Source organism: Mastigoproctus giganteus, chromosome 7 (genome assembly GCF_048544385.1).
Source record: "Mastigoproctus giganteus isolate SK-2022 chromosome 7, ASM4854438v1, whole genome shotgun sequence".
NCBI classification, from domain to species: domain Eukaryota; kingdom Metazoa; phylum Arthropoda; class Arachnida; order Uropygi; family Thelyphonidae; genus Mastigoproctus; species Mastigoproctus giganteus.
The window spans coordinates 61,461,939-61,485,014 of NC_143581.1; the positions used below are offsets into that span (position 1 = coordinate 61,461,939).

Genomic DNA, 23,076 nt, shown 5'->3' on the forward strand with positions numbered 1-23,076 from the left:
GCATCTGGCCGTAAAATTGCATGCCAAAACAATAAAAAAGCTGACCTCATATAATAATGGGAAAAGGCGAGGACAAAAAAAAAAAAAAAAAAAAAAAGTATAGAATGGGTGTTTTCAGCTAAATTAGATATGTTTTTATATTTATCTATGAGTATGTACTTGATAGGATAGTGAATAAAGTTTTATTTCCACAAAGTTTTCATAAATAGAAGTTGATTTGCTTGAATTTTCCTTTCAAAAGATTAAACAAAATAAATTTAAGCACTATTCGACTTATGCAGGTTTTTAACTTGCGTGGAAATCGCTGGAACGAATTAATCACATAAGGCAAGGACTTACTGTATATGTTACGTTATTTCGTATCGACTACTACAATGGCGGAAAGTTCAACAATATTGATGCCAACACCAGTACGAGCAGTGAGTCGTAACTTTCAAAAATCAATAGTTAAATTTAAAAAATAAGCTAACGAATGCTAATATATATATATATATATATAGATAGATAGATAGATCTGAAGTTACTGTGACTGCTAAACCATTAACATTTTCATTAAAGTATGGTGGACTGATGATGCTGAAAGCACTCCCCCCACTACCAAATGGCAGCTTGTTGGCTGTGAAGTGGTTTTTCATGGTGCAACATGGATTTTCAGTTCCCAGTATCTAAAATTTTTGTTTATTTGCATAGCCATTCAAATGAAAGTGGTTATTATCACTGATGATTAAAAAAATGAATAAGCATGAGTTGTCATTCATCTTCTGTAGGAATAGATTTCAGAAATTCAAATGTGTATACAAATCATGAACAACTAATTGTTGAACCGTTTTCATTTTATATGGATGGAACTTTAAATCGATTCAAGATATCTCTTTCTTGTTTATTTGGTTTTTAGGAGCATTAGCAACTAAGGCCGCATTGCTCTGGGATATGCAGTGGTCATTCCCTGACCTTTCCGCATCCTCCATATTTGGTGGTCACGGGCTCGAACCCCGGTCTAATCAAGAAGCGTGTGCTATGCACTGCTTCTCCTCCCCACCCGGCTACGGAGGCGCCATCTGTTTCTTCATTTGTCTTTTATCAGATAACACTTTTAAGAAAGAACCACTCCGTGTGATAGTGAAAAGCTAGCATTTTACTAGCTAAAGAAATTCAAAGTACTATTATTGTACTGAGTTACCCCCTTCCCTTCCCTCCCCAAAAAAACAAGCAGCCAGTCATAGTTTAGTATTTTGATAGAATATAATTTTTTTCTCTGAGCATACCAATAAACTGACCTATTTATGTTGTGTTTTTAGTGTGTTCTTTCTTAAGTACTTCCATATAATGCCTTTCTCTAATCAAATTAATGAGGTTTACCTGTAGCCCTTTACAGATTTTACCCATTTTGTATTTTGTTTAAATATTTGAAGTTATTTTTAGCAACTTATATTTGAATATTTTAAGCAGCTTATTTATTTATTTTCTTGCTTCTTTAATAGAATAAAGATTCTGGAAGGAAAAATGTAATAATACCCTCTTCTAAAAAAAAATTCAGTTGCCAACAGGAAACTGTTCTACAGAAGCATGAATCTTGTTCAGTAAAAGGACAGAAGAGTCTAAATAATGGACATTTACAAAATATGAACACTGATGGAACAAATTGTAGACAGTTCAGAAGTTGTATAAGCCCATTGAACAAATCTGTATTATTTAATGATGCAATTAATTATGATTCTGTGACTGAAGAAACTACTATTGCACATCATAGAAAAAGTGATCGTATTTCTCTGTCTCCATTGCCAAACGTCATTCACCCAGCTCAGACTGTTTTACTAAAATCTGATTCTTATGATATGAAACAGTGTGAGAATGTAGAAATCATAAATATGGAGAATGTTAGGACAAATTCTGAAAGTTCTGAAAATTTAAAAACTCTGAAAAACCAAGAAACTAAATGTGAATCATTTAATAGTTTCACTCGCTCTGATATCAGTAATGAAGAAGATAATTTTGAATGTAGAAAGGAATCTAAGGGAGCATTGCCTCCTACAGAATTTTCCAAATCTACATCTCCTAAAGAGAGCAGATTACTAGATCCAAGATATATTATTTCTTTAATGTTAAAATCAAAAAAAAGAGACTTGAACGTTAAAATAAATAATGAAGATGTTCAGTCAGTACAAAGAAAAGAGAAAAGAGAATCTTGCCAATTAACTGGGTGTTACAATGGAAAGCATTTATCAGACAAAACTCTAGATAATCCTTTTTATGAATCTGTGCATGAAATTCCTAATTCACATATGAAATCTCATGTTTCTTCCAACAAAATTTCAACAGATAATAACCATAATTATTCTCAGTCAGCTGGTAAAATACCAACTGGTTGTAGAAGTGTTCATTTACTAAAGTCATTGAGGAAGAGTTTACCAAAAGGAAATGGGGAATTATTCAAAACATGTATTGAGAGTTCTACAGACCAGTCATCTTTAACAGTAGTGACACCAGTGATACAGTCTAAAATGCTTAGTGAAAATGAACATAAAATGAAAGCTACATCTAAAAATATATCAAAATCTGAAAATGTAGTCCCCTGTGCTGAGGCTAACAAAATAAATTGGGAAAGTGATTTAATGTTTTCCACAAACCAAACATGTATTGAAAATAGTGACTCCCTGACTACAGTTAGAAGTAATGAAAATTTGGAAAATAACAAGAATTTTAGCCCTTTTTTGGAAAATGATATTATGCAGGAAGAAACAACAGTGCTTGTTAGCAGTGAAAAACATACTGCAAGTTTTGCCTTTATAAATATGATTAATAATAAACAAAATTTAAAAACAAGTCAGGATTGTACTTCTGACACAGAAAAGAACATTGAGCACTTAAAATCTGAACAAACCCATTGTGATATAGATATCAAAGACTCCAAAATAAAAGTGATAAATGAGTTACCACTTAGCAGTAACCAAAAGTATAGTGAAAGTATTGTTTCTCTAAATACGTTTAAAAGTAAACAAGATTTGGGAATAAATCAAGATTCTGATACTGAAAATAACATTAAGCAATCAGAATCTCTACAAACCCCTTGTGATATAGACATCAACTCTAGAGATATGGAAGTGGTAAATGAGTTACCTTTTGGCAGGAATCAAAAGTGTAGTGAAAATACTGATTCTCTAAGCACAGTTAAAAGTAAAGAAAATCTGGAAGCATTTCAGAGCTTCACTTCAATTATAAAAGAAAACTTAATGCAGTCACATTATAACATAAACAAAGAATTATGTGATACAAATTCTAATTTATCTGAAACTTTAAATGGATCAGAATGCTCAGGTACTTTGGGGGGAACTGTGTCCACCTGCTTGACGATTCCAAATACTGCTGTAGGTATTAGTAGTGCTGAATCTTATTCTCATACCGAATCTCTCACTAACTCTAGTACTAATAATACAAATCATGATCAGTGCAAGAAAACATCTTCTATTGATGATGCCAGTGGAAAAATTATGGAAGATGCAACAAGGTATGTTTTTTTTTTAAAATATCCCATTTACAATGTACCATTTTCAAAAAACTTAATTAAGCTTAAATTCCTTTTGGTGTCTTATGACTAATTCCATATCAAAGTTCTGTAGTTTTCATATATGTTCTATCTACAAAGAAAAAAGAAAAATGTTTTCATTTCCTTAGTTGAAGTTGAATAAAAGTGTGGCACATTAGAGGAGTGCTATTGTGTGAGAGAGTCAGATGTGTTAGTGATGTCACCTGATCCTGTATCCCACTTAGGAATTTCCTTAGTTAAAGTTGACTCTTGACCTAATAGTGTACTTTGACTAGTGTGCATTATGAATATGAACAGAATGAGGCATTTTATGAACCTATCAGATGGCATGTTGAGATGTGCGTATCTACATTGATAAAAACACCTTTTCCACATAAATGTTCACACACACACACACACACACACACACACACACACACACACACACACACACACACACACACACACACACACACACACACACACACACACACACACACACAGTTTTAACACTATTTATTTTGTCTTTCAATGAATATTTCACTTTAAGTTTAAGTTTAGGATCAGTCATGAAAGAAACTCTCAGGAACAGAGGAAGTTGTTCACTCATTTAATCATATTTAAAAGCACCATATTAGAGGATTTCTATTGTGAGAGAGAGAGAGAGTGAGTGTCAGATGTGTTAGTGATGTCACCTGATCCTGTATCCCACTGTTTAGATGAAGTTGATTTATTGTTTCATTATTCTGATTTCTTTATATCCAGTGAAAAGTATTTGTTACTGTTTGCCATCCATTATTTTCCTTGGAACTGCAAGACCAAATGATTATAGCTGTTTATATTAAATCTGTCTGTAGGTAAGCTTTGAGATCAGTCATGATTTTGGAGAATTTTTTTTTTTTTATCTTGAGGCTTCATCTTAGCAATACATCCAATTAATTTTGTACTATTTCTTAAACAGTTGTTATGGTAACAAAAAAACAATCATCTATGTTCTGGGCTTAAATAAATTTATTAAATTTAAAAAGTTACTAAAGTGTGGCACATTAGAAAAAGTTATCTACCTAGAGATAAATGAAACAAGCTAGGGGGTAAAGAAAGTTCCTCTCTGCACTCTCATTATAATTCCAATTGCTTATATTCTGATTGAGCTGGGCATTCAAACTCATATTCCTTCAAAGAGGCAATTACCAGATTTGGGTAGTAATGAGTTACAATTTGAAAGTTAAGTTAGAAGTTATTTTTTTGGTAACTTTTAAGTTAACTCATTACTTTTTTTTTTTTTTTTTTTTTTTTAATAAAGTCACCAAGTGACCAATAAGTTGTAAAAATCTTGTAAAAGCAACAGATTTCATGTTAAATTAGTTCAGAATAACACCTTGTATTTTATTTTATCCTTAAGAAAAAGAAATCTAAATGAAAAATTGATTTAAAAAAAATCATCATCAGTGGTTTAGCTTTGATTGGATTTCCTGGAAAGTGAATATTTTAGGTGGGAATATTTTAGGTCCATGTAATTTGTGTGCAAAGATTACTAAGATTGCTTAATGCATTGTATAGCATGCACTTGAAAACTGAAAGGTTTTATAATATGATCCGTAATAATTGTTAGTTTGTTTCTGTCTTTTTTTTTTTATTGTGAAAAGAAAAGCTTTTGACAGCATTTTAAAACAGCCTGTCAAGATAATTTTCCTGTGTAAAAATTTTAGAAATGAAACCATGGAAACTAATGGTAAAAGATATAAATAATATTAAATGAAATACTTATAATTCCAAGTGAGAACTTGAGCCACAATTACCAGTTTTTCTGCAAGGAACAATTGCTGCTTTATCATTACTAAGTCTAAACACTGTGCGTTTAGAAAATTTCAATACCCAATTACATTATACTACACAACCCCAACTGTGGGTTTTTAAACAAGTGGTTTCACTTCCTTTCATAGGCATCTCCCATTTCACCTCCTTCCCATATTGGGTGACTAATCTGAATTGGGGCCATGCTTCCTTTATCTGTACAACTTGTTTTCACAGGTTAATTTGCATGCTTTATGGGTGGAAAAACCTGGAATAACTTATAGTGGAAATCTTGCTCCCTCCACCTGAGATTGACTAACTGCAACTTCAGTTGAGGAGGTCCAAAGAATTCCTCCATTAGCAGATAATCACATTCAGACCTTTCAAAATGAGTGGTAGGTGGCAATGTATTTTGCTAACTAAGCTGCCATGGAGGGCACATGTATGCAATAGAGTGCAGTTTTGTATTTTTGTGTGATGCTAATAAGAAATTTTTGGCATATGTTGATCTATCCCAAAGTTTTTGCTTTCTGAAACCATGTCTTTGTTCATATCGCTCAGAATTATGCTGTGATATTATTGAATAGCTTGGTGATAATCAAATTTTACATGATGGATTTTTGAACCAAAATTTTTTTATTTTTAGTATGATGTCATTGCTAAGAATATATATATATATATATATAAATATAAAGTATGTGGAGAAGAGGTTTGATAATCTTGGAGTATTCTGTTGAGATTATCAAAAGAAATCCTTTTTGAGAAAAATTTGTTTTGCTTCAATTATTTAAATATATATATAAATAAAGGACACATGTATTAGTGGATGATTCTAGTTTTAAAAAACCAATACCCTTTCAAAATTTAGGTCATGTAACTGTCTTTTGTCAAACAGTTATTGTTAAATACTGTGATGTACCTGTTTGTCGATAAGAGCAGGTTTGGCTCTTATCGACACAATAACAGGGGAACCCTGCTATTGTGTTGGATGTAATTTTTCAACATTTCCACTCTTTTTGAATCCCTGCTGTTGACTCACTAGTCAAAAAAAATTGAGAAACCTATATTTTATCTTTTTGGGAAATGCTCTTGTTACGTTCTGTGCTATCGAACTTGTACTTGTTGAACTTGTGGAAAAATCAGATTTCAAATTTATTTCTGTTGGATAGCACGCCAGGCCATCCAAAAGATTTAAGTCATCCAAACGTTGAAGTTATGTTCCTATTGCCACAGTTATACTGGGTTAATACAACTTCTTTCATTCTGCCATTAGATAAAAGCATTATATCCGCCTTTAAAACTCATTACATCAGAAAATCATTACAATGGATTTTGCAAAAAATTGATTCCGAATCTATTTAAGTAACTGAGGCATGGAAACATTACTCAATTGTGGACTATATCAGAATCAGCTTTATCACTGAAAGAAGTAAAACCATCAATGTTAACTGAGTGTTGGAAAAATGTATGACCAGAGTCAGTTCATTCAGGAAATATGGTTGAACCTGCAGAAAACAGAATCTGTGCGATAGTAGAACTTGCTGTGTCGGTAGAAGGGGATAGAATCGCTCTCCTTCCTACACCGGGTGGAAGAGACCTGAGTTTGAATCCCGGCAATGAAGGGAGGAATTTTTATGGGTCTTTTTCACAAATTGGCTGAGTTAGTCGGGCTCAGGTGAGGGTAGCATGGTTTTTATCCCGGAAACTCAGGTTTTTTGTCCAGCAAAACAGAAAATTAACCTCAGGACACACACACACACACACACACACACACACACACACACACACACACACACACAAAATTTATAGACAATATACACAGGATGCTTCAAAAAAAAAAAAAAATAAATAAAGATGATTACTGAAGACATTCAAGAATTACTGGTAGAAAAAGAGGCCGGCATAGCAGATTTGGTGCAAATGGCATTAGAAGTAAAATCAAATCAATTCAGATGATGATAGTGCAGATGAAAATTCTAAACTTCCAAATTTTACACTAAAAAGCATACGGAAAGGCATAAAGTTAGCTGAGCAATTAGAATCTTATTTTTTGAATGCAGATTCTTGAATGAAAGGAGCCCAAAGTTCAAAAGGGAGCTTCAAAAATGCTTAGTTCCATACAATGAAATTTGCAAAGATCTATCAAGCAAAAGCAAACAAACTCAGATTACTGATTTTTTTGAAGAGAATAGAAGATACAAGAAATCTAGAATGGTGTATTTTTGTTAACATTTTATTAATGAAATAGTGTATTTTTGTTAGCTTTTGGAATGTAACACCCCCCCCCTTTGTACTTTTTTCTTAGTCCTGTATAACACGGTTTCGCACAATACGACATTTCACAGGAACCTAATAACTGTGTTATACGAGGGTTACCTGTAGTTTAAATATTGTACTATTTAATGAACTTCCTTTGATGAAATTCAAAATCTTAACTACTTTTTTCAGTACATCCTTGATTCATTGAAATTCTCTTCAATACCAAAGCTTGTCGATGTACAAAACAGTGATTCCAAATAGTGTTATCAGTTACCTCTAAAAATCTTTTAATCACTCCACTATGTTTCTCAGTCATATTTTCTGCTCCATCACTTGTAATCCCCTTGCAGTTTTTTAAGTTTAATTTATACTGCTCAACAAGACACTTTTCTAATGCAGCAAATATATCTGAGCCAGTTGTATATGAAGTTAAATTTAAATAACTTAGCAAATCCTCCACAAAATCATCTTGCCACTCATATCTGACATAAACTAAAAGTGTAGCACAATTTGCAATATTGGTGCTCTTGTCCAGCTGTAGTGCAAAATTTATGCCAGACTGCAGTTGCATAATAAACGTTGTTTCTAAATGTTCTGCAATTGAACAAATTCTACATGATATTGTATTGTCACTGACAGGTAAAACTGTTAATTTTTCAGCTGATTTGTCATCAAAAATAGTATGCACAACATGACGGAAGAATAACATTTTTCAGCAAATTGTGTGAGGCAGTTTCTCTTTTGCCACACGATATGCAACAAGATACGATGATAATAAGCTTTCTCATTAACAGTTGTAAAACAAACAAAAACTTGTGCTGGTAACTGTAAATCTTGTTTCTTTTGTTGAAAATATTCAAAGGGCTTATTCACGAGTTAGGGGGTGCTATTTTTCCAAATGTCTTTTTAGTTTTAGTTTGAGGGTTTCAAACTCTAATTGGCAAGAATATCATTACAGATTATACACTGAGGCCTGTCAATTTCATTTGAATCCGCCCATTTTATAAAACCAAATTGTAAATATTCCTCATTGTAGAATCTTGAATTTAATTTGACCTTTTTATCAGGTGTCGCAAAAGGAGTCAAAGTTTGCTGGTTTGAGTTAATATCTTTCACGATGTTTGTAGAAATTACATTTTCAGAAGTAGGTACCTTGAACTTGATGCTGGTTCTGTTCCTTCATAGTTCTTCTTTTTCCTAATAATAAAACGGTCCATTTCAAGGGCAATTTCTTGTTGTCAATTTAGATATTAGGGTGCTGTGATCTGTAAAGTGTAGCGGTTAAATTAAAGAAGTAAAAGAAGTTAAATAAAAAAGTAGAGATAAATTAGAAGTTAAATTTAAAAAATCATACAACACAAACCTGTGCCCCAGCAATGCTCTCTGCCCAGCCACTGACTGCTCGCCATGGGGGCCAGTGTCTTTGTTGGTTTTCCAGAGAAATCCAGGGCCATACTAGGAATTTTGCTCTCCCCTATTCCCAATGAAATACATCATTAAGTACAATATAAGGAGCAGTTATATCAGTACAATGAAATTCCTTTTATAATTTAGAATTTAACTCAATACAAAAAACAGGAACACTATTTTCTTTACAATAAACCTTCCACATCATTACATTTTCTGAAGTAATTTGAAACTGAAAAACTGGTCTCCAGAGAATATATATATAAAAAAAAAAAGAGTAAAGAAAAATGAACCGCTTTCAGAAAAGTTTTATTTTATAAGCTATATTCCAAACATTTCTGTGTATATTTTCTGTTAGTTGTGACGCATTTTATTTATTTTGCGACCCGCAGTTTGAAAAACCCTGCTCTAGATGTTATTCAGCAAGAAATCCAAGTGTCTCTTTCTAAAACTCTTGTGGGAATTAAACATGAGGATGATTTTTTCTCCCCCCCCCCCTTTTATAAGTTTCAAACAGAGTTGACAGCAAAAATATGGAATTTGCTGATTATCTTACAAAATACAATAAATCTCCATAAAATATCTCTCCAATTAGGAAGTCTATTTTTTTTTTGCTACAATACAAAACTGATATCATTAGCCTGTGTTGAAAGAATGTTTAGTGCCAGACGATTGCTATTTCAAGGCTGACAATGAAAATTATCTGATGCAAATTTTTATATGCTGCTCTTATTGAAATTAAAATATTTTAGATAATTGAAATATATCTCTTACAAAAATTATAGAATAAATGTATTTTTAATTTTACAGGTTTCTCTAATAGTTTAGTATGCAACTTAGTTACTTTTTATTCTGAGAGAAAAGTAACTTAATTTACTTTTTCTGTACTTTTCTCTCAGAACAACTTTAACTGAACTTAAATACCTTTATGAGCCAATTAACTTAACTTGGTTGGTTTTAAAAGTTAGCTTACCCATTTCTGGCAATTACAATACATTATTTTTGAATTGGTGCATTGTCATAAAGCAACAGAATGCTATGCCTATGCAAAAGCGTTCCTTCACATAATTTCTTGGATTTACAAGTGGTATAATGTAGAAACATAAACTTCACCAGAGACTGTAGTATTGTAGGGTGTAGTCAACAAGGATAATTTCCCTTTGAAAAAAGGAAAATGTTGCTAGTTTCACCTTCAGTCACTAATATAGACATGACATTTTCTGTATCAACTTTAAAAATGCTCATATTCTCTGTGAAAATTTGAACATTATCATCCTCAGTCACTAATGTAGATATGAATCTTCCTGGATCTTTAAATGTTCTCAGAGTTTCCTGTGCAATTGGCTGATTCTCTTTCTGAAATAGATTCAACATCTTTGTGAACCCAATTAGAACATTCCTTCGATATCCCAACTTTATTGTGAAATATGCACAAAACATATGGTTCTGGTATGCTCTTTTCATAGGTTGTCTGTGAACCTTTAGTTGTCTTTCAGCACTGACAGTTTTATTTTTATTATGTACTTTTCTAGTGATGTCCAGATTAGGCCTCCTGCCTTCACATCATCATCATTTCAGCTGCTTTCTCCAGAACTTTACTTAATATGGTGAATGCACCCTCTTAAACATTAATAAGCCTTTCTTGGAGTTCTTTTGGGACAGAGGAGAAGAGGAACAATTGTTTCTCTTTTCCTTCTGATCTGGTTTTTTTTTTTTTTTTTTTTATAAGGTTTTGGGACAGTTTATTTTGCACATAAAAATAAAAATGTAAAGACAAGCTTTAATAAGAACAAAAAAATTAAGACAACGACATTGTTTTCATAGCCAGCTAGATAACTTTTCTAGTGCCGTTTGTTTATAATGTTACTTGTTAGGGGCTTGCTTGATTCCTTATTCGATAGTAATAAGATATTAACTATATAATATCAGTGTAGATACACCATAGATAACTCTTAAGAAACTACGATGGTAGTGTGGTAGGCGTCATTTGCTCTGTATCTCATTTTGTGCTCTTCCTTCACAACAAGTTGCCATGGTATTGCACTACCTCGAATAAGTAACGCTTCACCAATAGAGAAGACTATTGTTACTTATTCTCAGTGAGTACCACCACCCAGACGACACTGTTTCAAAGCTATTGGCCTATCATTGGTGTGTGGGCAGGTATCCTGGTATTGCAGACGTGACAATTCAGGTGTGAAGATAATCACACAATATGAGAGATGCCAAAAGGTTTATATGAAGCGTTACTTATTCGAGGTAGTGCAACCATGTCAATTCGCTGTGAAGGAAGAGCACAATAACACATTGAGATACAGAGCAAATGATGCCTACCACACCACCACCATCATTGTTTCTTAAGAGTTATCTATGGTGTATGTACACTGATATTATATAGATATTAAACTCTAACTCTTAACGTATTATGCCTCGTGCATTTAGTTATTTTTAAGTATTATCATATAAACCTTTTGGCATCTCTCATATTGTGTGATTATCTTCACAACTGGGTATGTCTGCAACACTAGGGTACCTGCCCACCCACCGATGATAGGCCAATAGCTTTGAAACTGTGCCGTCTGGGTGGTGGTACTCACTGAGAATAAGTAACAATAGTCTTCTCTATTAGTGAAGTGTTGCTTATTCGAGGTAGTGCAATACCATGGCAACTCGTTGTGAAGGAAGAGCACAATATGAGATACAGAGCAAATGATGCCTACCACGCTACCATCGTAGTTTCTTAAGAGTTATCTATGGTGTATCTACACCGATATTATAGAAGAACCCTTTATTGTATACAAAATGCACATGCCGTACACATACCCTTCACGGCTACAAGCAAGGGATTAAAAATTCATCCTGTCATCGGGATTCGAACACAGGTGTTTTCCACCCGTTGTGGAGAGGGCAACGACCCTACTAACTGTGTTACCCACAAAGGCATATATATTAAACTCTAACTCTTAACATATTATGCCTTGTGCATTTAGTTATTTTTAAATTTTAAGATATTAAGTGAAATAATTTATAATTAAAGTTTGCAAAACACGACACAGATAGTCATCATCATCATCATCATCAGCCATTTTCAATCCACTGCAGGATGAAGGCCTCTCCAGCAACTTTCCAGTTCCTTCTGTTTTGAGCCCTGGCCATCCATTTACTACTCAAAAACTCATGAATTTCATCTATCCATCTCTGCCTTTGTCTTCCAGGTTTTCTTCTAGCTCCTCTTGGGTACCATTCTGTTATTTTCTTAGTCCATCTGTCATCATGTCTTCTAGCTATGTGTCCTGCCCAAGACCATTTTAGCTTCTTTAGTTTTGATAAGAATGTCCTTTACTTGAGTTTGCTGCCTAATCCATGTGTTTCTCTTCTTATCTAACAGTCTGATTCCCAATATAATATGTTCCATTCTTCGCTGTGTAGTTCTTAGCTTCTCTTCCATTCTTTTGGTGAGTGCCCAAGTTTCACTTCCATAAGTCATGGTGGGGAGTATACATTGATTCATTATTTTACGTTTCAGACAAACTGGGATATTGCTCTTCAGTATGTGACTATATTTCCTGAATGCTATCCATCCAAAATTTATTCTTCTCTTGACTTCCAGCCATTTATCATTATTACAGCTAATAACTTGTCCCAGATAAGTATATGACTCCACCTTTTCAATTAGTGCTCCTTCAATCATTATTTCCCTTTCCGTGGCATACTTGTTCATCATTACTTTTGTTTTAGCCACATTCATCTTTAGTCCAAAATCCTTACTAACTGTGCATAACTGATTAAGATTGTCCTCTAATTCTTTGGGATCGTGGCTTATGACCACAATGTCGTCTGCAAATCGTAAATGGTTTAGGTACTCTCCGTTCACATTGACTCCTTTCTGCGACCAGTCTAATCTTCTGAAAGCTTCCTCAAGGGCAGCAGTAAACAGCTTCGGAGATATTATGTCTCCTTGTCGAACTCCTTTGTCGAACTCCTTTCTCGATTTTAAATTTGCTACTGTCTTTGTCTAGTCTAATAAAGGATGTAGCACTCTCATATATTTTCTTCAAAATCATAATATATGGAGTATCTATGCCTTGTCTTTCCAGTGCCTGAAACATTGCCTTATGCTGTATGGAGTCAAATGCCTTTTCATAATCCACAAATGCCAGGCATAATGGTGTTTTATATTCATTTGCTTTCTCCATTAGCTGTGATATTACGTGAAGGTGATCCATAGTTGAGAATCCTGTCCTAAAGCCAGCTTGCTCTTTCGGTTGATTCTCATCAAGTATTCTTTCTAATCTGTTAGTAATGACCCTTGTGAACAACTTGTAGATATGGGATAACAAGCTAATTGGTCTATAATTTCCAAATTCTGATTTATCTCCTTTCTTATGCAGCAAAACTATGATTGCATTATTCCACTGCTTAGGCATCACACCTTTTCTAATACACTTTGTGAAGAGCCTTGCCAGTTTTTGTGTTATGTCTCTTCCTGCCAATTTTAACAACTCTACAGTAACTTCATCTTCCCTCGGGGCTTTCCGATTCTTCATTTTCTTCAATGCATGTTCTACCTCATCAGGAAGAATATCGGGTATGTGTTGCTACTTTGCAATCCATCTTCCCCACTGCTGGTATCATTCCCTCGCTCCTTGTATAATTCACTATAGTAGTCTTCTGCTATTTGAATTATGCCTTCTCTGCTGTTTATAAGTACACCATCGCTATTCTTCAGTTTCAGTATCATTTGTCTTTCTGTATTACTGCTCATGGCTGCTGATTTAAATCCTTTATTTTCCCTTAATGCTTGTTCTACTATTCTTGTATTAAATCTTCTTATGTCGTCTCTGAGTCTCTTTCTAATGGCTTTGCATAACTCAGTATACTCAATTTTCTCCCTGTCAGTGTTTTTCTTGCTCTTCATTTGTCGTCTTTGGTTCATCATGACAAGTGTTTCTTGACTAATTTTTTCTTCTTTGGATTTCTGTTTCCCTATAGGTTTCTTGGGCTTTATCACTTTCAGAAAGTTGTAATATTCCTCATCGATATCTTGGTCCTGAGCAGTCTGCAGAAGCTCAAACTTGTTCTTAAGTTCCAGTACATACTACTTTTTCTCCTCCTCTGTTATTTCAAAGACCTTTGTATTATTTACTCGAGTCAGTTTTTTCCTTTCCTTTCCTACATCTATATCAAGTGTACATCTTACCATTCTGTGATCACTTCCAACATTTACCTTATTCAGGACGGTAACATCATTCACAATATATCTTCTGTTAGTGAGGATGAAGTCGATTTCATTAGTTGTTAATCCATTTGGACTCTTCCATGTCCACTTTCTGTTCACCCTTTTCTTGAAAAAAGTGTTCATTACTGACATTCCTTGAGATTCTGCAAATTCCACAAGTCTTTCACCTCTTTTATTTTTTTCACCAATTCCAAAATTTCCTATAGTTCCTCTTTCTGTGCTGTTTTGCCTTTTTCCAACCTTAGCATTGAAGTCCCCCATAATAATAGTGTACTGGGTTTTCTGCTCATCTAGAAGACTCAATTTCAGTGTACATTACTTCAACCTCTTCATCATCATGGCTCGATGTTGGTGCATAAATCATTATAATCTTTAGCTTGTACCTCTTAGAAATCTTGAGTATTAGTCTTGACACCCTTGGTGATGTACTTTTGAATTCCAAAATGTTGTTTTTAAAATCTTTATGGACCAGAAAGCCAACTCCACCTTCACTCCTTTAACTGTTTCCATTGGTGTACAGCAGATTTCCACTTGATAAACTTATAAGTAATTCATTTCTTCTTCTTGTTTCAGCCAAACCGATGATATTCCAATTCACATTTTCTAATTCCTTTTCCAGCTCTAATATCCTGTCTTCACCGATGAGTTATCGTACGTTATAACAGGCCAAGTTCAATTTCCGTGCATGGCAGCCTGGTCGTACCCAGAGATTCTTAGCACCCTCTGCTTCTACTCTGATCCTCTCGCTGCCGTAAGAGGGAGAGTGAAAGCCACTGGGGACTGAGCGCCATTTGTATTGTTGTGCTCTCATTGCTGGAGGGTTTGGTCTTTTCCTCTTCACGCTGACCAGGCGTCTTGAAGAGAACCACTCTACACGCTCGTTGCTACCTAAGTGACGTAACAGGGCTTACCATCGAGAAGGTGTGCATGAGTGGATTTTAGGGAGGCAGGCCAACCGGACTTCTCCTAAATCTTCTGTAATAGAGAGATATTGGATCCATCAGTGTTTTAGGCTGAGTGTCTGATAACACACAGGATACCTGTTCCCCTCTAAGCCCCTTTTCGAACACAGGTGTTTTTCACCCGATGTGGAGAGGGCGACGACCCTACTAACTGTGCTACCCACGAAGGCATATATATTAAACTCTAACTCTTAACATATTATGCCTTGTGCATTTAGTTATTTTTAAATTTTAAGATATTAAGTGAAATAATTTATAATTAAAGTTTGCAAAACACGACACAGATAGTGCTATGTTATAATTCATGCTAAGTTTGTGAACATATGATCATTATCTGTAGAAAAAGGAGTGAAAAACAGTTCTTTATTCAGAACAAGACTAGCCCCATGGAATATTGCCTTGGCATCCTAGGAGAATTCTTGAATATGTTTCTGCAATTTCATTGGCTGAGGAGCATTCTCTGCTTCAGCTGACATTGGATTTTGGACATGAAGGGCTTCTGTGTCCTGCTGCATTAAATTGGTTGTTAGAAATCCTCTGTGGGAGATGGGAATCCACTGGTAGGAGATTAGCATTAGCATTAGTAGCTTTGCTTTCTTGCAGAATCAGCCAAAAAAAAAAAAAAAAGAAAAAAGAAAAAAAAAGGGGGGGGACAACACTTCCATTTCACCCCTCCCTTCGTTTGAAATACCTGTCCAGCTGAGTCTTAAATTTATTTAGGCTATCAACTTCCACAACAAGTGATAGAAGTCTGTTCCACCAACCAACTACCCACTGGCTAAAGGCAAATTTCCACACATCTATCCTACATCTGTCTTTCCTCAATCTGAATTTAGCCCTCTCAGGTGATTATTCTGAGCAAGAGGAAGAATCCCATCGGCATTGAGCATTCTCATACCATTCAAGGCTTTATACACCCCTATCAGAACACCTCGCCAGTGCCTAGTCTCCAGACACTGTAATTTGCAAAACTTAAGCCTTTCTTCGTAAGAGTACCCCTTTGTTCCATTCACTAATCTTTGTTGCCCTTCTCTTTACTCGTTCCAGTAGCTTTACATCCTTCTTGAAATGAGGCCTCCAGACCTGTATACAGTACTCAAGGTGTGGCCTGACCATTGCCTTATACAAGGGAATAATCACCCCCTTATCCCTGCTAGAAAAATTCGTGTATATCATTGAAAAGACACCATGAGCTACTCTTGCGGCCAGTCTGCACTGCTCAGAGAACTTCATATCTGCCTGCACAATTACCTCCAGGTCCTTTTCATTCTCTACCACTGTCAGTGTAGTACCACAGAGTTGATACATTCCTCTAGGGTTGCTGTTTCCCATATGTAGTACTTTACATTTGTCAATGTTAAACTTCATTTGCCACCTCTCAGCCCATCTGCTCAACCTTTCCAGATTCTGTTGCAGTAGCAGCATAGTGTCAGTAGTGTCCTTAACAACCCTGCCAACCTTTGTATCGTTTGCAAACTTCCACATTAACCAACCTTTGTATCGTTTGCAAACTTCCACATTAACCCTGATATATCTTCATCGACGTCATTTATAAATACAGAAAATAACAATGGACCAAACACCGAGCCCTGGGGGACTCCACTAATAACATTAGTCCACAAAGAGTAGTGTGCACTGATTACCACTCTCTGTCTTCTCCCACTCAATCATCCTTTTATCCATTGTAGCAACTTGCCCTTAATGCCACACTACTCCAATTTGTACAGTAGTCTTCCATGTGCTACAGTATCAAAAGCTTGCCTAAAATTCAAGTATATGATCTCAAAATTATTTTTGCATCCAGTTCCTTTGTGCCCACATCATAGTATCCAGTCAAATTTGTCAGACAGTACTTCTCCTTAACAAACCTATGCTCTATTTGAACTATAACTGCAGTCTTGTCTAGATGATCCTGCATTGCTTCTTTAACCAGTGACTCCATTATTTTCTCTGGAACAGAAGTTAAACTAACAGGTCTGTCACCCTTTGATCCAACTTTGTGAATTGTGAAGACATTTGCCCAACTCCAGTCCGTGGGAACCTCCCCTGAGTCCAAGGAATCTTTCATAATTATGGCTAATGGTTTGCTTACTTTCTTTGCTGCCTTCTTTAATATAACTGGATAGTAGATTCCATCCACTCCAGGTGCCTTTCTTATGTTCAATTTCAACAATTTCTCCTCTACTTTGCTCTCAGTTATTACAAGATCATTTAGCTCTATTCCAGTGTTTGATAAGCTTCTGGCCTCCACTTCGCTACAGACATTCCTGTGTGAATGTAGATGCAAAATACAATCGAACTGTCGATGTCAGTTGGACCAATCTCATTCATCTCCTTCTAGAGTTTGCATAAGAAAAGAACTCTTTTTTTTTTTTTTTTTCTTTTTTTTCTTTGCATCCTCTGGCAAAAATTTCTCATAATCTGCGTTCACTTCCATAACCCCCCTTTTTTCCTTGATTACAGACTATCTTATATCAACCATTGTTTTCTGCATCACCTGATAATTTATATGTATCCCATGCATTTTCCTTCTCTGCCAGGAGTCTCATTAGTTCATCTGCCATCCATTTAGGTCTAAACCTTAAACAGTATTTCTCAGTTGGTATGAAAAGCCTAGTACCTTCCAAGATTACTTCCTTGAATGCTTGCCATTTAGAATTTGCTGTTGGTAACATCATCATCAGTTGGTCCCACAGTATAGAATTTAAAAACTGTCTGAGGTCACCTTTACGAAAGCAAAAACCCTTCCCCTTACCCCTGATGGTAGTTACATCTTTAAATAAATCTCACATCAGTACACTGTGATCACTGCCACCTAATGGTTCCTTTATCTGCAAACTCTTAATGCATGAAGAATCACTGCTGATAATCAGATCAAGAGTATTACTCCCTCTAGTTGCCTCTTGAACATGCTGCTGAAAACAATCATACAATAAATCCACAAAAGTCTTGCTAGTGTGCGAGTGACCAAGCCACAAGTTCCAGTCAATATTTGGTAAGTTAAAATCCCCTATTATAAGACAATCTGATTTACTGATCCACCTTTTTGTCTATACAGTTATTCATTGTATTCATCAGAGTCATTAGGCCTATGACGCACTCCTACTCTTAATTTTGCTTTCCCAGTGCTTATGTCACATGAAACGACTCAACATTGCACTGCCCACCCATGTCAGCTGGATGCACTTCCTTAGATTTTGTGTTTCTTAACTAACAGCATAACCCTTCCTATGCTTTCTATACACTTTGTACTCAACAATATCTGCCTTTAATGTCTTGACCAGTACCTCAAATTCATCAAATTTATTTGCTAAACTCCTAGCATTGGTGTACATGCAAATATACAGGCACCTGTTCTTACTCTTCGTTATCCTGACACAGCCCATGTATTGTATTGACTTGTTTCATAAATCCCAGCAATCCTGGAAATCCCTTGCAGGCTGCTGCCTATCTCAATAGAAGCAGTGCAAGAACCATTTTCACTTCTGCCTGCAGCTACTGTTAATCTATTAGTCTGTGAATCCCCCCCCCCCCAAGCTATCAGTTTTCTGACCCGCCTAACACTGCCTCGTAGCATCGGCAAATATTCTTGCACCCTTTCTATTTAAGTGTATGCTGTCTCTATAGAAGCAGTCTCTCCTGTTAACAAGCACAGACCATGCTGAAAAAAATTTTATCCCATGCGCCTTGCACAGTCTTTCCAGGGCTGAATGTATTGACAAGGCTCTCATCGTATACTCCCTCCTGTCGTGTCTCCGCAGAATGGTAGACACTTTCAAATTTAAACCTAACTCGCGGCTTTTTCTCAACATTGACCTGTACTTGTTATGTAAGTCCGCAGATCTCCTACTCTTAATGTCTTTAGTGCCAACATGGTACAACAATATCACCTTTTGTGCCCTTAAAATATCTGCATTACAGCATCATCAACTTTTGCCCCTGGCAGACATACCCTGGTCCTATTCCACCTATCCTTTTTACACAATATATTACCCATCTCCCTGAAAATGGAGTCACTGGCATTAACTAGCTCCTGTGGGACCAGCATATTCTTCCTTGGAGATTGCCACCATGTTGCGTGATGCAGAAGAGTGAGCCTTGGTGTTGAGTTGGGCAGCTGAAAGCTTGATTAGTTCCCCATTTTAATTCTTTCGAGGGCATCTACCCTACTTTTCAAACTCATAAATGCCCATAATAACGCACCAAAGTTGGCACCAAATTTCTTGACACTCTCTGCATCTAGCTCACACAAAAACATCTGCCATGGCTAGATCATGTCCAGTTCCAGAAAAGTCTGCAAACATTCCACAAGTTGCAGATTTTTTTAGGCTGTGATGCATTGGAGAATCACCTCTTTGGTTCCTCCTCGAGCTATAGCACTCCCTCTACTTTGTGCTTGTTACTTCATTGATCTAGTCTGGGGCATGATTTCTGTTTAAATACTATTTAATTGATTAACAATGAAAAGTTATAAGTTGATGAATTTAATTTACAATACTGCGGTAAGCTAATGCAGCGATACATATTATGCCATCTAGATCTTATGTTATACCCTACTCCAGGGATTCTCAATGTGGAGCAAAAAAAATCATGGGTTAAAAATCATTACAATTGTTTGTTGCCCCTCCAAAGTTCATCCCTACCTGACGACATCTCATTCCTTAATATTTAATTTCTGTCATTGTACTTTCTTTTCCCCTGAGACAACTGATTTTTAACATCCAGTTATATTATATCAGGAGTGAGTGAGAAATTTTAATAAAAGGAAGATAGTGGACGTGATTTAATTCAACCACCTTTTCTTTAGGCATTAAATGCCTGAGTGCTTTCAGAGGTAATGTCTCTGCAATTTCTGGCGTTTGTGCCTTTTCGACAACTGCAACCTTGGCAGCTGTTTTTTGCAGGGCTGGATTTCCCATTAGGTACCATAGACAGTGCCTAGAGCCTACAAAATTTTTATGGCCTATGAAGGAAGGAAAAAATTAAAAAAAAAAAAAAAAAAAAAAGCTTCACTCTTTTTGCTGTGACTAACAAAAAATGAGCTGAGAAAACGTATTATTATTATTATTAGCCATATGGTACAAGGAAGCCTGAGGCTTATGCTGCACCAGCCAAAAAAAAAAAAAAAAAAAAAAGTATGTTGTTGTTTGTTTGGTTTTTAGGAGCATTTGCAACTAAGGCCATATTGCTCTGGGGATATGCGGTGGTCATTCCCTGACCTTTTTGCATCCTCTGTATTTGGTGGTCACGGGCTCGAACTCCGGTCTAATCAAGAAGTGTGTGCTACACACTGCTGCTCCTGCCCACCTGGCTAAGGAGGTGCGAGAAAACATATGTGCAATCGACTCCAGGAGCTTCAATTCAATATGCATATGCTATCTAGAGACTGTTCTCAAAACTAGAAGAATCAAGGTGATGGTCGCTCTGTCAATTGTGTTGTGGTTTATTATTTTTTTATAGTTGAAACTTGACATGATTCGCAGTCAAAATGTTAAAATAGAAGAAAAATTTTACCCCCCCCCCTTTTTTTTAGCACATTTCGGAATAATAGTGCCTAGGTCCTACAAACACCAAAATCCAGCCCTGGCATAGTGGGTGTAGTTTATTTATTTATTCTTTTGTTTCATTGGTCAATATATGAGGCATGATGGGATGAGAAAATGTTTCAGTCTATTGTTTCTACTTTCTAAGTGACAATTAATATTGATTTATTGTTTACTTTTGGAAGTTGTTTATTTTTGATCCACAGTGCTTTTGGGGTGACCTGGGCTATGAGAGTTAAATAAAACTAGTTTATTATATTTTATTATTTAATTCTTTTTAGTTATTCAATCCATCATCAATCATGTCAAGTGCTGAAATGAAAAAGTGTCGACATTATCTGGATGAATATCTATCTTATGGTTTTATTGCAAGGCTGTTCTACTCAAGACAGCCCATGTGTAATAGTTCTTTTTCAAATGATGCTATGAAACAATCAAGAATTTTAGATCATTTAAAAAGGAAACATCTTGATAAAGTTGGATGGAATGATTCATCTTATAAAATTGCAGAAATCAATGCAAAAACTGGTAGTGCTCATACAGTTGCTGAGACTTATACGACCTGCATTTAGAGACTGTAATTTCAACAGTGATGCATCAGTATTTTAAAAGTGTTGCCATTTTTGCAGTATTTTAAAAGTGTTGCTATTGAGCAACGATTCAATTCAAAGACGAATCGATAAGATGTTAGCTAACATTGAAGAGCAGCTAATTGACAAACTAAAAACAAGAAAAGTTTCTATTGACAATAAGACTCTTCTAATGGAATAGTTTATTTTGATGATGATTGTAATTTGGAAGAAGAGATGTTGTTTGTAAAATTTTTAGAAACTGACTGTACTGTAGCATCCATTTTTGCTGCTGTAAAGACATGGTTTGATAAAAAACAAGTACCATTGGAAAATTTGGTATCCTGTGCCACTGATGGTGCTACCTCCATGGTTGGAAGACAAAGGTTTTATAGCCAACCTAAATGAAGTACGTGCTGAAGTTCTTGCAATGCACTGCATTGTGCACCGACATCATTTGGTTGAAAAAAAATATTGGTCCAGTTCTTTATCAATCTCTCAGTATAGATTGCCTTTACAGAAAATTGTGTTAATAATGAAGAACAGTATGTGAGGCTTCTTTTACATACAGAAGTCAGATGGCTTTCTAAAGGAAACTGTGTAACAAGATTTGTAAACCTTTTTGATACGATAATTACATTTTTAGAAAGCAAAGGAGATCAGCAAACATAAACGACATATACTATATGGCTTGGATTTTTTGAAAACTTGAAAACTTAATGAAGTATCACTTCAGCTTCAAGAGAAATTAATTATGGTGATAGACTACAAATGCATATTAAAAGCCTTCACTGAAAAATTGGAAATATTTGAAAGCAATTTAATGAGATACAATTTCATGGTATGCAAGAGTTAGCTGAAATCAATGAATCTTTCACCGAGAAGGATCTTAAGAATTATTCAGATCATTTAGATCTGAATAATCATTAAGATTATTAAGATCATTAAGATCGCAATGTTAATTTAGTTATAACCTTAGCTAAATACAAAAGATATATGCCCATAAATGATTAAATCCTTCAAACTATTTATTTTTCACGATTAAAACCCCTAGTATTCTTCTGCACTACTAGTTACTTTCTATGATATTCGTGCCAAACACCAATACAATAGCAATATGAGCAGTGAGTCATAACTTACAATAATCAGTAGTTAAATTTAAAAATAAGACAATGAACGCAACTAAGCCTATTTATTATCCTTGTAAAACACAATTTAATATGTTAATCAATCAAAAATACGGTAAAAAATTAAACACACTTATCGTTTGAAGGAGCTTCTAATTTCACCCACTGTTCACCTCTGCGACTGCACCGCCACCACCTATTCTTAGTGGTGCCTCCGTAGCCAGGTGGGAAGGAGCAGCAGTGTGTAGCACACGCTTCTTGATTAGACCGGGGTTCGAGCCAGTCACCACCAAACACGGAGGATGCGGAAAGGTCAGGGAATGACCACTGCATATCCTGGAGCAATATGGCCTTAGTTGCTAATGCTCCTAAAAACCAAACAAACAAAAACCTATTCTTAGCATAATATACTATAATATTTTGTCACCTATTCTTAACATAATATACCGTAATATTTTGTCACTGCGACAATTTCACTCTGACTTGAACAAAATGTAGAAGTGTATATCACCCACAAGTTAAAGCCTAGGGCCATTAGGATCTCTATTCTTTAATCCTTTCTTTTTCGAAGTGTAACTTGCCCTGGAATTAGGGAAAAAAATGAGGTTTGCAACAGGCTTATTCTGGTATCTCAGCCTGTTGGGTACCTAAAT

General features: G+C 35.4%; 1 protein-coding gene across 1 annotated transcript in view; it reads left to right on the forward strand.

The window, feature by feature from the left end:
* LOC150082952 (uncharacterized) overlaps positions 1-23,076 on the forward strand; it is a 294,273-nt gene that overhangs the window by 108,086 nt on the left and 163,111 nt on the right. The window contains exon 7 of the mRNA XM_090378332.1: positions 1,482-3,505. Coding sequence (XP_090234458.1) covers positions 1,482-3,505 — 2,024 coding nt within the window. The remainder of the gene's footprint in view (positions 1-1,481; positions 3,506-23,076) is intronic.